The 17325-nt window shown below is 39.7% G+C and overlaps 1 protein-coding gene across 1 annotated transcript in view; it reads right to left on the bottom strand.

Moving 5' to 3' along the window:
- Smp_175590 (tyrosine kinase) overlaps positions 1-6722 on the bottom strand; it is a gene marked incomplete at its 3' end in the record, with an annotated part of 51235 nt that extends 44513 nt beyond the window's left edge. Inside the window, exons 1-5 of the mRNA XM_018793572.1 lie at positions 6502-6722; positions 6336-6469; positions 6238-6303; positions 6029-6198; positions 2302-2507 (exon numbers count right to left, since the gene is read on the bottom strand). Coding sequence (XP_018648071.1) covers positions 2302-2507; positions 6029-6198; positions 6238-6303; positions 6336-6469; positions 6502-6683 — 758 coding nt within the window. The 5' untranslated portion in view covers positions 6684-6722. The remainder of the gene's footprint in view (positions 1-2301; positions 2508-6028; positions 6199-6237; positions 6304-6335; positions 6470-6501) is intronic.
- Between the last annotated feature and the right edge of the window lie 10603 nt (positions 6723-17325).

Genomic DNA, 17325 nt, shown 5'->3' with positions numbered 1-17325 from the left:
AGTGAGGTAAACGTGTTATAAGCACTATTCTAAGAAAATCATGTATCACCCTTTAAATCAAACGCTAATTAGGAATATACCGTATTTGAATCATCAAAATCCTATAAAAACAAACAGCAAACAGGACAATACACATCACGATTGATCCATAAAACCCTGTAAAAGCTTTGAACTTCATATACAGACAAGAATAACATAATACATTACTGTACTATAGGGCTAATTCCTAGAACTGTCATGGATCAAAATTCAGGGCCGCTTTTTATACATCAGGATTTATTGCTCAAAGTAGTATAAACAAACATTATACTAAATATATACTTATCTCTGAGCTCGAAATTCAAAAAGAGAGTGTAAAAAATTCAGCATTTCAGTACTGGAACATCTTGTCGATTTTAATTACACTGTCCAACCAGAAATATCTTTTAAAACTATCTACAATGTCAGTCGATTGAGCGTAATAGGATTAGAAATAAAAGATTGTGTACTGCAGAGACTTTAGCGATGCACAGGTTTAAGTTTAAACTTTATGTCAATCAGTCAACTACAACGTAGGACCAGGCGCATATACGCATCGGTCCAAGTTACTACACCCCATTAATGCAACAAGGTGACTGCATATTATAAGGATATTATACTGAGAGAGAAAATTAGTTCGTAGAAAGAAAGGCATAAAGGACAAAGAGTGTGTACACCTGCGTCGTTTTGATCAGTTCTGAGCCATGTCACTCAGAGTCTCCAACCATTGGTTACGATAGTCACGCGGACCCCAACCAAATAGTCTGCATCTACCAACATGACTCAGACTAGAAGTTGGTGACTTCAAGGACTGATGCCACGTTTCGGTTGAGCCGCCCATAACTTTCTCCCGACCATCCCCAACACTAGTCAGCAAAGACGTCGTGGTAATCGGTGTTCAGGCATACGTAACACGCGCCCAACCATCTCAGTCGATGAAGATTCATGACCTCATCAACTGATTTACCATCATTCCCTAATACCCTGTGTCTAACTTCACTATTACTTACCCGGTGATCCCAGCAGATGCGAGCAATATTTCTAAGACATCTGTGGTCAAATACTAGTAGCTTACGAGTATCTTCTACTCTTAATAGTCACGTTTCGCAGCCGTAAAGTAGAACAGAACGAACTGCTGCGTAGTATACTCGTCCCTTAGTTGATAGACGGATATATCGTCTTCGCCATAGGTGACGTAAGTTGTTAAAAGGCAAACGAACTGAGATTTCGTCAGACACTAACCCATTAGGGCTGATCAGACTTCCAACGTAAGTGAAGTTGTCGACGCGTTCGACTACTTCACTCACTATGTACAAAAGCAACACGTCTAATTTCATTCTACTTCTAAATTTTCACGCTAGGTGATTACAGTTCATAGTCACCTCCAGTCACTTGCTATTATCACACCTAAGTCTTTTATTTCTTCCACCTTTATACACATCAAATGAATAATTATCTTTTGTATGTTTTCCTGTTGTTTTTGTTTTATGACTTCCAGATTGTTACATATGTGATATTTAAAATTTCTGAACACTTTATGGTGTAATCACTTTTTATTTTACAATAGACTACTATATCTGTTAAATCACTACAAGGTGAAAAAGCCCAAGTTATTGATGTTGAAAAATGTTTTTTCTTCATTTGCACAATGGGTCATAAGGGAATAATCAAATTTTAATCAGGATTTTATCACGTAAATGAAAGCAGCTCAATCAATGTACAGGACCACAGAGATTTCGCGATTAATTTTTTGAGTTGTAGTTGTTAACTAGTATATTAGTGTGAGGCCACGAAAATTGACAGTTATAATATGAAATGTTAATAAGAGGACATCGTTATTTTTCAAATCTAGTAAAATTGATCCCATTCTATCAGTATTTTTTGTCATTTATTTCGGTACTTAGACCCACTGAAATTCCCCAGTTGTTTGCGTGAATCGCTCTTTAGGGACTGATGTTGTTTTGGAGATAATTTTTTTGATCATAAGATCGTGCACAAATTTAAACGGTTATTCATTAAAACTCAACAAAAAGAATGCATAAGAAATATTTTAAGAATGTCAGGTTTTTAAGATTAAAAAATTGTGGTGTATATATGGGCTAATGATTTCTTTGTATTGATGATTGTTTTGATTTTGAATTCCAAATATAGTACATTCGTTCGTGCTCATCTAATACTTCTTGATTAAATTGCGTTGTTTCTGGGATTACTAGTTTATACTATAAATCAAATACTTCAAATCATCACAAAAATCCATATTTGGATATATGTAGAGAAACTCACCTTGAATAAGGAAAAAGTATGTCCGTCAATTTTTGAAGGACTGTAAATGAGTTGGTAAGAGCTATGTCCGAATGATTTGATGTTCGAATAATACAATCAAAAGAATCACTTCCACTGATTGATACAATCGTAATTTCCGTTGAATAGCAGCTCCCACTTAAGTTGCGTTGAGTTTCTGGGACAGAACTGCAACTGAACTCAGCCAGCTAAGAAATAGAACAAAATTAAAATAATCTAGGTTGATTCGAATTACGGTGTCAGTAAAACGTATCCAATCAAAGGTAAGATTTAAAATCACTAGTGACTGAGAATTCTATCCAGTTGCTCCACTGTTCATTCGATGATAAATTGAATATTCTTCATTGTTTTTAGTTTGAGAAAGACCACATCACCCAGACCTTAGTCAAAACAAGTGAAAATGAAACTAAGATACATTCTCATAAACTTCAAAAGTTATATGAGTGGACTTATCACCACTGACGTTATCAATAATGTGTAAACACTATTTGATGACATCTTGTCACTACAACTTATTTACTTAAAACCGTTTGTCCCTCTCATAAATCTCCATGTTATGAAATGTGTGACCCGAAAATACGTCACACGTTTTAGATCAACTCTATATTCATATTACATCATCGAAATTTCACTTGTGATCTTGTTGTTGTTAAATAAGGAATCCTCTTTACTTAACCCAGCGTTGAATGAAGTCCATTGAGGCCCAAAAAATCCCACACTTTAGAGAATAACTACAAACGTTTCCAAAATCCTACAAAGGGAATAAAATTTTGTCGTCAATGGACAAATACATGTAACTTAGAAGACTCTTCTCATCGTTGTTTCATTCAACCAATGGGGTTAGGCAGGGTTGCCTAATCTCACTATTCCTCTTCAACTTTGTTATCGACGACGTTCTGAAAACAGCTCTGATGTGGGTAATGGTGGTGTGAATCTTTTGCCTGGAGACTTTTTGAACTTAAGTATGAGGATGGTATTGTCTTGATGTGCAATGGAAGCCAAGCCACGCAATCTGTACCTAATCAGTTAGCAATGTGTTCGTAAGTATTGCATTTGCTTCGTATGTGGTTTGTAAGTGCAAAATACTTTTGCAAGACCAGTAATAGCTTACGTCTGAACCCACTCTTGATAATGAGCAGATAGAAGTAATTGAGAAGTCCGAGTATCTGAGTATTTATTTATTTACCTATTTAAACACATAAACATTGGTACAAGGGGGCACCAGATATGTATGCGCCACATAAATCACTCAACTTGTGTGAGGGCTGAGATACTGCCCGAGTGCCCAGACCGAAGCAGGTGGTTTTCTTAGGGGGCCATTTCCCGAGCCTTTGACTTAAAGGTCTGATCAACAAGGCAGTGAAGCAACGATACGAGACGCAGTCCCATGGTAGCCGGTGACCAACAATAGGTTCATACGTCATTTGTTCCTTCACAATCGTGTGGCCTATGTGCACCATAGGTTTGGAATCAAGGTTTTCTAACTCCTCTACATGGACCCTCCGTATCCACCAACCCGGTTAAAGCGTCGGACGTTCACTTTTCTTCCTCTAAATTTCGTAAACACCCTCATTGCGAGAAGGCAGTAAGTAGGACTTTCCTGGTAGTGGCTATATACGCGTGGCTACGTGAGAGTGTTTCGAGAGGGAGAGCTAACCCTCCCCTTTCAGCCGTACCATGGCATTTGGGGGCTGATGGTGACGTGAGCGATTAAATCAATTCATATAGAGTAAGAGGTAGAGGGGTTTATGCTCATCTGGTCCACCTCTGGGGCCTTTGTGACACTAGTGTGGCTGTGAAAATTGCTTGAGAATCTTCGCCTGTCCATGTTGGGAAAGTTAAACGACTCTGTGTTTGACAATCGTTTACAATGGATTTCTGATATCCAGCGGCAACACCATGTTAGTAATGCAGAGTTTCGGCAACGTGTGTCCAGGGACAGCAACGATAATTCGGTGGGTGTCTTCATCTAGAAACATCGACTTCGGTGGCTTGGACATGTACCACAAATGTCATCCCAGAGAATTCCACGTTGTGCATCATTGGCGAACACTGGGACTGGTTGGAAAATGCGGAGAGGTGGTCAGTGTATGACACGGTGTCGTGGTGTGAAAGAAAGCTGTACAAGACTGGCTTCTGTTGGTCCTCCACGACTCCCTAGCTGAGATCCTAGAGATGGTGGAGCACAGTGGCTTGAGACGTTATCAAACATGGCTTAGAATATAAGTCAGTGGCGATCCTGCTGCAACTTTCTTTTACTTTTTTCACAAAAATTGAACGTAACTTCTTTAATTGAAGGGATCATTTCGGGTTATATTTTTCTTAGATAAACTGCTTCTCCTATCGTTATTATGTCCATCGTTGTTAGTATCACTATATTGTTATTATTACGCCAATTTCTACTCAGCTTTGTTGCTTCTCTATTATACTCACTCTCCTTTATCTCTTCAAAACCCCATTTTTATTGTTGCGCATATAATATTATTGTTTCCCGTTGTGCCAATGTATGAGCTCAAATAAGTAACTGAATTAAGACCCAAAAAACTCCCAGAGGAGCAATAATCTTTTTCCTTGTTTAGGAAGAACTGGAGATTAAAAGTAGTGGCTAAAAACAAACAAGTGTCTGAAGACCAATGACTATCATCATAAAAGCCGACCACTAAGCCTAATCAAAATTCTTCCTTAGTGGGCGATCATAACACTGAAAATTAAGTTTCTCTCGTCTAGCGCATTTTTGTTAACGAAATAGCATAACATGAAGTATGGATTAAAGTGAAGAAACATCCTAAGATTTCACTGGTAGGTGGCTTTCTGTTAAATAAACCCAGAAAGTAAGAGAATAACTTAAATGTTCACTGAAATAAAAACTTTTACGCAGTTCAAGTCAAATGAAACTCTAACTATTCGATTTCAGTCTTGATACGGCTAAAGCATACACATAGGACTTAAAATTCTAGAGTTCAACCATAGAGGAAACAGAAGTTGTTCTGTTGAATCTACAACTATCTGAAGTTCCTACGTGATAAATAGTCTTTACTCGTTCTTTAGTTAACGTAAGTTATACAGCCGAAACAATGAGCAACCAGAATTCAGGGAGCAAATATCAAAACAGAGTTAGAAATTGTTGTTAGGAGTTGAGACTAGTTGTTGGAGCTAAAGTCTCAACTCATAAACTGACACCAACTACGATGCAAGAACCCTAAAATTATATCTTAACTCGAATTAATTAGATTATAATTCATTCACTAATCTTTGCCGTCACCTGATGAAAAATGGTTAACACCTCGAATTCATTAACTGTGTACTTTAGGTTTGCAATATTCCTTTAAGCTAACCAGGGTAAAGTAAGGCAATAAAAACACATTTTGTGACTGAAAAACTTTACAAGATAAGTTTCATTCAGTCATTTCTGCGTCAAATTACTGAGTGTTTTGATCAATGTTAAGTTGTAAAATCCTCAAACCAACGCTTAAAGCCCCGCGAAACTCTCGACAAGCGGAAACCTAGACTAGCAAATCACTAACTAGGATACAATATCGTGTGTATTACGCGATGTAAGACCCTTTCAAAAGCTCATAAATAAAAATAACCCAGGGACGAACACAGAACTTGCACAGTACTCAATGAAGACAAACAAAATTGATAAGAAACAAATGTTACGTACGCTGAACATCATAAACACTTGGTATGGAAAAGTGTCGACAATTACCTTCGAATAGATTACAATTAAGTCGTCATGGCCGGATGGCATATTCCAATGAACCAGGGGAATGACAGAGCTGTTTTTTACGTAAAAATAACAAGCGAGTTTTAATGGTTTCACAGCAAATTCATAAAACTCTGGAATGGCTTTCATTTTTTGGTGCCAGTAGGGTCTTTCTAATTAAGTCAACAGTAAACAGAAGCAGAAAACAATACCTTGCTCTTCCGCCTCCACATCAGGGATAGAATCTTCATGAATTGCTTTATAATACAAATCAGGATCTGAAAAATGCATACATCTACTTTCTATTTACCATCCGCTTTCAAACATACTGAACTGCATTCTTTGGATACATTACTGGGATCGAAACATTTATATACACCACTGTCTTCCGACCTGAAGTCAAATACTTGAAGGACATTTCTTGAATGCAAAAACTTCCCAGGTCTTGAAAATAAGATTTATAAACTTAGGCTCACTTCTTGATAATCTGAGAAGAGTTCAACGTCCAGAAAATATTTGGAGCGTCACACGCACAGTGTAAAGTCCGAATTTCGTACATTGATTGTGATTTACACTCAAGACCAAATGCGTAATTGAGTCCCATCATCAGGAAACAGTAAGCCACCGAAGTACCGATAAATGACATTCGCATAAACATATGAGCGAACACAATACGTTACTACGCAATTCAACGAAGACATCAAGGACGTTCTGGGCACGAAAACACAGTAAGGAAATGAAAAGTTAAACAGCATTCACTGATGTTCAACGTGCATTGATAATAGATAATCATAAACAAATAGGTCCCTCTGTTCTCACGTGTTAACTAACAAGTTAAAATTTGAATTTCTGAAACTTCTTAATGATGGGTAAGTTCCATAATTGTCTCCCTAGTACTCATGTGGTTGCAAGTCTTCATACATATTCAATGAGGTCAGTCTAGCCACTCATATTTAATTGTCTTGTTGTATTCGAGAAGCAGTTGTTTTTTTCTAAGAAGTTTGGGAACAGCTGAGTGCTTTTGTTCAATAATCACCAGGTTGATGCTATATGCCATTGTTACAGGATGGAAAAGTAATTTACTAATATATGTATAACCGAAATCCAATATCTTTGTTTCGACCTCATGAAAACCGACTGATTTGCTTGCGCTCGCTTCCTGTTATTTTGGTACGGTTGCAGATACTTGTTAAAGTCTAGCGACGCGACTGCACTAATCCTGGTGAGTTTGGTAGTTATTTACGGGTGCGGTTTGTTTTTATTGTACTTAGGTGACATCATTTCCCGGGATCAGTCGCATATAGGATAGTTTAGTGTATCAGGTTCATGCGTTGGTTGGTATTTTGTTATCGTTCACCCGACAGATATTACGGATTTCTTATATGTAGTGTTCCTAGAATTTTAACGCTCTTGTATTGATTTATAGCATCTATCCAAACAGAAAAGAAAAGGAGACACGTGTTAGTCATCCTTAGAAAATAGCTGCTTAACAAGCAGTTGTTTGCTTACAAGGATAATCTTACTGTGATTCATATCCTTGATCGTGTCTATCCCGTTAGTCGCTTTACCCTGAGACCATGCACCGTATTGAATCATTGTGGTAGGTTGTCATCACTTTAAAGGCATTGCATTCAGATGACTACCATATAGCCGAGGAACTAAAAGTTTCAATCACTGAATTACCCGGTTACAAAAGCGCTATTGCAAACGAGGACGACACGCTGATGTGTGGAACTGATAAGACGACGAGGTGGATTGATAAACATAAGCAATTCATTCATTTTTAGGGCTGCCAAACGCAAACTCAAAGACTATTTGTGTACCTCTGAAGAACTAGAGTTTGCTGAAATGGAAGCTGCATGTATCCCAGTTGAGTTTCAAGTTGTCAACATTTTGACCAGGAACTTTTAACCAGTAGCTAAGTAAGTATCTATTGAGTACATGGTCACAAAGCAGTTCATCGAAACAGAGGTGATCTCACCACCTATTTTACCAACTTCAACGTCCTTTAGTAGGTAACTGGTGAGTTGGAGTAATTGTAAGCATGGTACCAATAAGTTGCACAATGATGACGGCAAAACACTGGAAATGATTCTGCAAGCAATAAGTGATCTGTCTGGCAAGATGGACAAACTGACTGCTTACGTCAAAAGCTCATCCATGGTTGCAAAGGACATTCACGGTGACAGTATAGACACTTGAAGTTGCACATTTCCATTAAAAACTCTTGTGTTTTCGGATTCTGAGTCATTACGCATATCTCAAGCGAAAAATGCTCACGGAATGCATTCTTCACAGGATTTAATTTTAGGTCGTACGAATCCAGGACGATTAATGATAAAGGCAATTTGTTTGCGAAGAAACAATATTTTACACAAGGCATACCAGTTTAAAGACAAAACCGTTACAAATGTTACAGAATTTACTGTAATAAGTTACTTAGTGTAGTTGGTATACAGATCAACAACTTCGGTGTTCTTTGTCAATGACTTGGGGATTACTCGAATTCGACAGGAATAGAGTGACCTCCTAGCTTACGTCGAAATCACACCTCGCGCTTCATCCATAACGTGGATCACCCTACCTTCTTATCCAGGTACTATGGTCACTCTTATGATTGTATAACTAAAACACAATGTTATGAAAGAAATGTCCTGGTAAGGATAAGTTCAAGAACGGTGTTCGACCACTGGTGCACGAGTCAGTTCATGACGTCCACTTGATATATGTCAGTTGGTCGTCATTGACTTTGGAGAAGATCGGTAAACTGTTTGATACTCCGTAACCCAACTACTGGAGGAGTTGGTTAGGGTCCAGTTTCATTTTTCTGACCCTACAGATATATCACAGGACACACGGGTCATAGAAACAGGGAGGTAAATATGAGTAGATAGGAATGTGAATAACGTGCAGATTGTGCAGATCTCTAAAAAGCAGCAAGAGAAAGACAGTGTTTGGATATGCAGGCAATGTTCTGCTTTTTTCGTACCAATTATTATTACTAGTTCATATCATTATTGCTTCTATAGGTGATTGGACCCCCGTTAACAAAGTTAAAAAGGACCAGGCGTCACTGTCTAAGAAGCTGAATATACCAAATATAGTAGTGAAATCAGCTGGTGATTTGGCCTCACAGTCTACCCCAGGAATGTCCATCCGGTCAGCAAGGAACATAGGAATCGGAAATGCACGTCAGCCACCAAACAACAGGGTCCTTAACGTGAACGCATCCAAAAACCTGGGAAAACAGTAACGGTTCGCGATGATTCTCTCATAATCATGAACATCAAAGACAGCCCTGACCTTCCTCTCAGCTTGCAGAACAATGATGACAGTCTGTTCTTGGAAGAGTTAAACAAGAATCCTGAACTTCCGAAAATAGAACCATTGTTGGTCACATGGCTCACTCTGTGAAATGACTCTAAGCATCAGAGTCACCCAAGTCTACTTCGTGTATCACTCTCTAACGCTACCGACTTAGAGGATATCCTACTAGCTAGTCACTTACTGAAATCTGATGGGAATGTAATAATACTGCCTGACATACTGTATTCTGAGCCCGATCCCATCCGAAGCATCCCTAAGAAATCTCTCGAGAGGTTTTTGCGCGGAAGAAATATCAGTGTGCAAGGTGTACCAGTCACACAAACTCTGATATTAGGGAATAGAAATTCATTAAGCGGTCTTTGAAGCTCAAAAACATATTGATTCAACAAGTGGTGAGACTAGCCAAGCAAGACGGGGGTTCTAGACCCCGGCCGAAGAAGATAACATTACCATCCCCCTATATGACAGCTGCAACTCTGGAAACATTTTGTGCCAAAAGTCGCCGGTTGCCAACTGGAATCCGCATGCAACCGGATAGGCCACATGACTCCAGGATCAGGCACGAAGGCAAGTTGGAGCTGACTATTTTACTTGTGGACTGTCTAGATCGTAAGAAAACGTGGAAAGGACAGGGGCTCCCAACTCGGTAAACCTTGTATAGGTAGGCTACCTGTCCATTCACGTAAGGCTCTTACAGACAAACATGAAGGAGAAGATCACGCGTTTCAAATTGAAAGGACAAACTGCTTATGCATGAACGCCGCGAGTCTACCGAATAATGTGAATGAACTGTGTAAACTCAGTAATGCTAATAATGCTCATCTGATAGGAATATCTGAAACTTGGATATCTTCTCAGTTTACGGACCAGGAGCTAGCAATACCCAGAATGTCCTTGTTTCACAATGACAGGATAACAGGAACTGAGGATGGAGTAGTCTTATACTTACGATCTTGCCTAGAGATTCATCAAGTGCACAACCAAGAGTTTGCCAATGATGATGAATCCGTATGGTGCTCAGTAAGATTGTCTACTACCTCGAGGTGTCTAGTTGAAGTCATCTACAGGAAGACCACTGCTTAAATCGAGTACGAAAATCGTATGTTGCAAGGACTAACTCGCTCTACTCGTCTCGGATTCACTCAAATCAGGATTCTAGGGGGCTTCAATCTTCCTAAAGTCAATTTTGCTGAACATATGTACATCAGAGGAGAAAACGCAGCTGAAGCTCGGTTCTTAAACCTCGTTGAAGATCTAGGATTATTCGAAAATGTGAAGTTGGCAACAACTAGGACAAAAAACCAGACGCCATCCCACTTTGACTGGATATTTACGAACGAAGAGTTCCTGATTGGCAACTTCCCAGTCCTGGCTCCACTAGGGAAAAGTGATCAATCCGTCATATCCATTAATCTTATCAGCAAAACTGAGCTAAGACATTCCATCAACAACGAGCACTGTTATTTCAAACGGTTGGATGTGTCAGCTGTACAGGACAATGTACAGCGGATGGATTGGGAAGTTCACCCTCAACTTGATGTGAGTGCTCATTGGGATTTCTTATCTCACACGATCTTATGTGCTACAAGGCAGTCTGTTCCTCAAATGGTCCTCAAAATCTACAATCAAAAACTGCTTTCTTCGCTTGTTAAGCCGCAAAAGGCAATGTTGGGTGAAATACAAACGAACTGGCAGCAACGGCGCGTACAGGCAATACAAACATATAAGGAACATATGAACAAAGGCAATAAGAGAAGACAAGCTTCAGTACCAGATAAAGCTTACTGACGAATTTTTCTCAAATCCGAAAAGCTTATTCCTTTGTGCAGCCTCTCTTCCACAAGCCAAAACTGGAGTTACCCAACTTCTAGGTCCTAAAGGCCGGACCAATAACGACGGTCTCAACTTCGTACATGCGTATGTTAATGACTGTCTCATAGCAAGGCCGGACAGAGAATCACATCTCCAGCATCTGGACATTGTTTTCGATCGACTCCAAAGGCATGGCATTACTGTCAACATTCAGAAATGCCAAATCGGAACCAATTCCTTAGACTTCTTAGGACACACTATTGATGCCCAAGGCATCCGACCCTGTTGGGATGACCCTGCATTTTTCTCGCAAGCGACACGACAAGCTCAGGAGTCATCAAGGAGCATTTCAATCAATCAGCGATTAATTAGAAGTTATGTGAAGTTATGTTACTAAAATAACGAAAATGGAAAAGTCACATGTGGAGATCCTGATTGGCTGATTTATACACTGCTACTATGTTTAGCAGTATTCTAGAACTTTCAGTAAAAACTCAAGGACTCTAAGTTACTATAAAATCCCCATATTTTCTGTACATGAAAGGAACCCTGTAGTAAAGTGCTTCCCTCACACTTTGTGCCTTTTCTCTGGTCTTCAAGTCGCGGTGCATAGTTCTAGCTCGGGGGTACGGAACTAGCTTAGGGAAGCGAATATAGCGTTCAACCGGCCAGACGTAACAGACCCCTTAGAAGCAAAGTGGCGGCCATTCTGGATTAACCAGAACCGACCACGATCAAACAGTTACGAGCTTTCAACGGCCTTGTAAGTTTCTACAGACGGTTCATACAGAAATGCGCATCTCTTATGAGACCGTTAACCGACCAACTTCGTGGAAATGCAAAATCAATTAGTTTAGACAACACAGCCCGTAAAGCATTCTCCACAGTTAAGGAACAAATCGCTAAGGCAACCCTGCTAGCACATCAGGACACTCAAGAGCCCATTAGTATCGCCGTAGACGCATCTGACTCAGCAATCGGAGGAGTCTTACAACAATGGGTTGACAACTCATGGCAACCTTTAGGATTTTTCTAGAGACGGTTGCTAGACGCGGAATCTTGGTACAGCACCTTCGGTAGGGAACTCCTAGCTATGTATTGTGCTGTACGGCATTTCCAACATTCCATCGAAGGGAGAGAATTCACACTTTTTACCGATCACAAACCTCTTACCTTCTCTTTAAGTTCATCTTCAGACAAGTACTCACCGCGAGAGTCTCGACAACTCGACTACATTTCGCAGTTTACTTCAGACATACAACACATTTCTGGAGCAAATAATGTAGTCGCAGACGCCTTGTCTCGAATAAGTTCCTTGAGTAGTTTCCAAGGAATCGCTCTTCTCAAACTCGCTCAGCTTAAAAAAGAAGACATTAATCTTCAGCATGAGTTATCCTCGACAACTCTTAAACTAAGTATTAAGCAGATGGGAACAGGTAAGGAAACCTTACTTTGCGACACATCTACAGATAGGGATCGTTCAATCGTGCCAAAACATTATCGACGCAACGTCTTCAATACGTTGCACAATCTTTCTCATCCAGGTGCTCGTGCAACAGTCAAACTTATAGCCGAACGCTTTTGCTGGCCTGGCATGAATAGAGACGTGAGGGAGTGGGCACGCTCTGGTGAAAGTTGTCAGAAAGCTAAGGTCATACGACACAACAAATGTCCCTTAGGCTCTTTTAAAACCCCTGATGCTCGTTGCGACCACGTTCATCTAGATTTGGTAGGACCGTTACCCGATTCAAACGGATACTCATATCTCTTAACATGCGTAGACCGTTTTACTCGATGGCCAGAAGCAGTACCTATTAAGGACATTACTGCTGAAACAGTGGCTCGCGCTTTCATCGAACGATGGGTGGCAAATTTCGGCTGCCCTTCAACCATCACTATAGACCGCGGACGCCAGTTAGAATCTGAACTTTTCTGTTGTCTAACCTCACTATTAGGAATCACGCGCTTCCGAACGACCGCCTACCACCCACAAACAAACGGGTTGGTAGAACGTTTTCATCGACAACTTAAAGCTCCATTATCAGCTACAAAAGTTCCACAGTGAATAGACGCTCTTCCACTCGTATTGCTAGGTATCCACAATGCAGTGAAAGCTGACATTGGATACACTGCATCTCAACTCGTTTACGGAACGACACTCCGACTCCCAGGAGAATTCGTAGATCCTTCGGCTTCTTCATTGAACATGGATCTAAACTCTTACACGAGTAGGCTTACAAACGCTATGCGTTCAGTTAAACCTGCTCACACTCGACCTCAATCAACTGATGTTTTCGTTCAACCCGAATTACGACATAGTACACACGTCTTCGTTCGTCGAGACTCACATCGACGACCTCTCGAATCAGCATACGAAGGACCCTTCAAAGTTCTTCAACGCGAACCTAAGTACTATGTAGTCGATAAGAACGGCACGAACGATAGCATCAGTATCGATCGACTCAAAGCAGAGTACTTAGAAGGAAACCCTAGCTACGTCGAATTTCCTTCGGTACAATCGAACGATACGGCTCCTACACTTGTAGTACCCCATACGACAGCCGACACACACCTTGACACTTCGTCAACATCGGAAAATAAGCCTAAAACAACGTGTTCTGGAAGAAGAGTAAGATTTCCAGAACATCTTAACGACTATTGCATGTAGGACACAAACTTTATCCCGAATTCCCTTTTCATTGTTCATTATAAAAAATATATTTTTTTAATATGCTCATTTGTTTTATTTTATTAAAAAAAACAAAAAACAAAAGATTTTTGTTTTTTTGAGCGTATTTATATTTTTTTTTATACAAAAAACCAAAAAAACCAATTTTTTTCCGATCGCTTTTACTCTGTTTCAAGTGTATTAGTTTATTTTTTCCGCTCATCTTGTGTCCTTACGCAAGTACGAGTGTATTTTCGACATGCACTCACACGTTCTATTTTTTTTCTCTTTTCCAGGACGGCTGGAAAAGAACGACGAAGTTTCACAAGGAACCGAAATTTTCATTGTACTTTATTTCTTTATTGCTATGTACATTTTGGTCCCTTAGTGTATGGAAAGACGACCAGACGCTGCTAAGCATAGCAAGCTATCAGAGGAGTATTTACCAACGACAAACTCGTTGGGTTTAAACTTCTGGCTGATCACGTCATAGGGGCATCACTACCTCACTAGGGGGGGAGTGATCTGTAGCTGTAAATAATTCCCCTAAATCAATAGCTTTCTAAGTGTTCGACATTGGATGCTGACCACGTTGTTTAAGTGAACTTGTTTAACTGAAGGCTTTCGGTCATGCATCCGTACCAGATCGCGTTTCAACTCGGCGTGGGACACTGCTCCTACGTTCACTAGTCAGCTTAGAATAAACATTCCTCGATATATTGGTAACGTACCAAATATATCTTTCCTACCTCTTCTCGTCTGACTTCTGATTTCCATTGGTCAAGAAGGTTTCGATTATAGAAGATGCTACTGGTAGCTAATTGTAAAGTTAGAATATCAGTCGTATCTTCACCACATAATCCTCAACAGTTTCATTCACCCTAATTTACAGTATGGAGACATAGTATTTCTTCCCTCACTCAAAAAGCATGATTACACGCTGGAACGTATCCAACGGCGGGTCTCGAAATAAGTTTATAGATTCCAATTCAAGCCTTTTGAAGAGCGCCTACAATCACTGAACCTTTACCCATCAGAGTACAGGCGTCTTAGAGGTGACCTAATGACTTACTTCATCCTTAACACTTCTGGATGTCTCCTTAAACACCTACTTCAGTTTAGCCCCAACACAAACCTGAAGGGTAACACCCAAAAATTAGAAGCAGAACACAGCGAAATGGGATGTAAACACTTCTACACCTTAGGAGTAATCAAATGCTGGAATTCGCTGCCGACTGAGCTAGTCCAAGCGACTTCTCAGGAGTGCTTTAAGAGAAAAATCGACATATTCCTAAGGACTAAGGATAGTATCTTACTGTGATTGGCCAACTTAATTTTCCTCTTTTATCGTTAATATACTTAGGTTCTCGCCTGGAGCTATTGATGACCCACTGCTACTAGACACGGAAGCTTGTAAAGCGTAAGCTTCTTTTATTCCGTCCACAACCATATGAGTATGATCTAAATATATGCGTTACTTGCAAGGTCATGAAAGACCAAATTGAGCAGAAACTTAAATCATTAAACCCACTTCATATCGTATGTAAAACGTAATTTTTTCACTGAAGAGTAGGAAATAGTTGACTTTTCAGATGGATGCGGTCTGAAATTTGATGTAAAAGTCGTCTCACAAGAATTCGAGGGTAAATCGCTTGTTGACAGACACAGGTTAGTAGCCATGACGCTAACTAAAGTTATTCAGAATTGTTCATAGACTGTTGGAAGAGGAAATGAAATCAGTACATGCCCTTACTCTAAAAACGCTAGCTCCTTCACAATGGTCGCTTAAATCCTCCTAACACCCTTATCATCGGGCTCGATAATTGGAAATTGTCATATATTTTTGTAAATAAATATTATGGTATCAGGAATTTATTGACTAGTCCGAATTATATTCTATGGGAACGAGTTGAATACACTTGTGTCTTCACTTAACGGTTTAAATTCAGAACGATTACTCTCATGTTACCAATCAGTCTTAAGATTGGAAGGTGCATTAATCGTCGTGACTGGAGATGTAGCAATAGGCATATATGGGAGGAAACAGAATATAATAGTTGACCAAAAGTAAGATGAATATATGCGTAGATATTAATATATCCATTAATTGTGGTTCATTTTCAACCAGTGAACTCATGTTTAGGGAAAAGTAGGGTTCTATGCTTCTTCATAGATCCTGTTTATCACACGCTGACACAGCACTTACTGCTTTATTATGTTCTTTTTGCAAAATATTTTATGCCACTGGGTTGAGGGTCAGCTATATTGTGTAAAACAAGTCCATGTGATACCATGCAGTCCACTTTCCTGACTGCATTCAAAATACTGTTATGTTGTATTTACGTTGTGAATTGAGTTCGGGTTTGCCATTTCCGAAGTATGGATAACTTATAGATCCCCCTAATACATAATACAATCTATACTAACTGGACGACTAATACACAACATTCCGATGAGAATTCCCTACAAAATTAGTGAGATAGGTCTCGTGATGATGTTTTATTAAAAACCCTAGAAGGATTCAATCAGGTGTTTACTCAGTAGTTTTTAATTGGAGAATCTTACTGACTGGGCGATTGTCATTAGACAGAAAATCACAGTGAATTAATCAACACACAGATGAATGCATTGAGAATCTAATTACTAACGACAACTACAAACTTAATGAACAGAATAAATGTGACGATAGTTCGTTGACAATTGGCTAAATGAGGATCACCTTAGATCGACGTGCGAGTCCTGGATCGATTTTCTTCCTTGCACACATTACTTGAAGCTATGGATTCCTCAAAATCTCCGTTTTTCTTGTGGATACAGCCGTAACCAAATGGATCTAGGCCATTTGTCTGACTGACAATAGACAGACGATTGAGAGGAAAACTGGAGGTATGAGCGTTAACATCGACCGCAATGTATCTGCGAAGTGGTGTATATTTATTGGTTTTACTGCTGATTTGTCTTTTGAATTTCTTCGTTTCCTGACTAGTTTGGTCATCTTGTTGATGTTATATTCATCCTTAAAACGCATTACATTACAGTATCTTGATTTGGTGGATTGCCACGCATCACGACGCCAGCGGGTATTTGTCTTCTCTCTGGGTGACTTGCTGCTAGTGTGATGCGAAAACTGCCGAATGCTTTGAAACAGGACTCGGCTCGTCACAAGGGAGACAAATTTCGAGACCCCAATGTCCCTTTGAATAAACCAGTGTAGTATCATGTCTTATATTTGTTAACCGTTGATCTTGGGCAGCAACATCATTAGAAGTTAACTTAGGGTCCTGGTCGATGTAATTCGACTAGTCAGAGATTTATTTATTTGAACACATAAATATTGGTACAAGGGGGCACCAAATATGTATGCGCCACACAAAAAAATTGTCATTTCATTTAATTGTGCGAGGGCTATGATACTACCCGGGTACCTAGACCGAAGCAGGTGGTTTTCTTAAGGGGCCCCACACCCGGAACCTTCGACCTAAAGGTCTGATCC

The sequence above is a fragment of the Schistosoma mansoni genome, chromosome 1 (genome assembly GCF_000237925.1).
Source record: "Schistosoma mansoni strain Puerto Rico chromosome 1, complete genome".
In the NCBI taxonomy this organism is placed as follows: Eukaryota; Metazoa; Platyhelminthes; class Trematoda; order Strigeidida; family Schistosomatidae; genus Schistosoma; species Schistosoma mansoni.
Note: the sequence above shows the minus strand (reverse complement) of the source record. Positions and strands in the feature narration are given on the sequence as shown.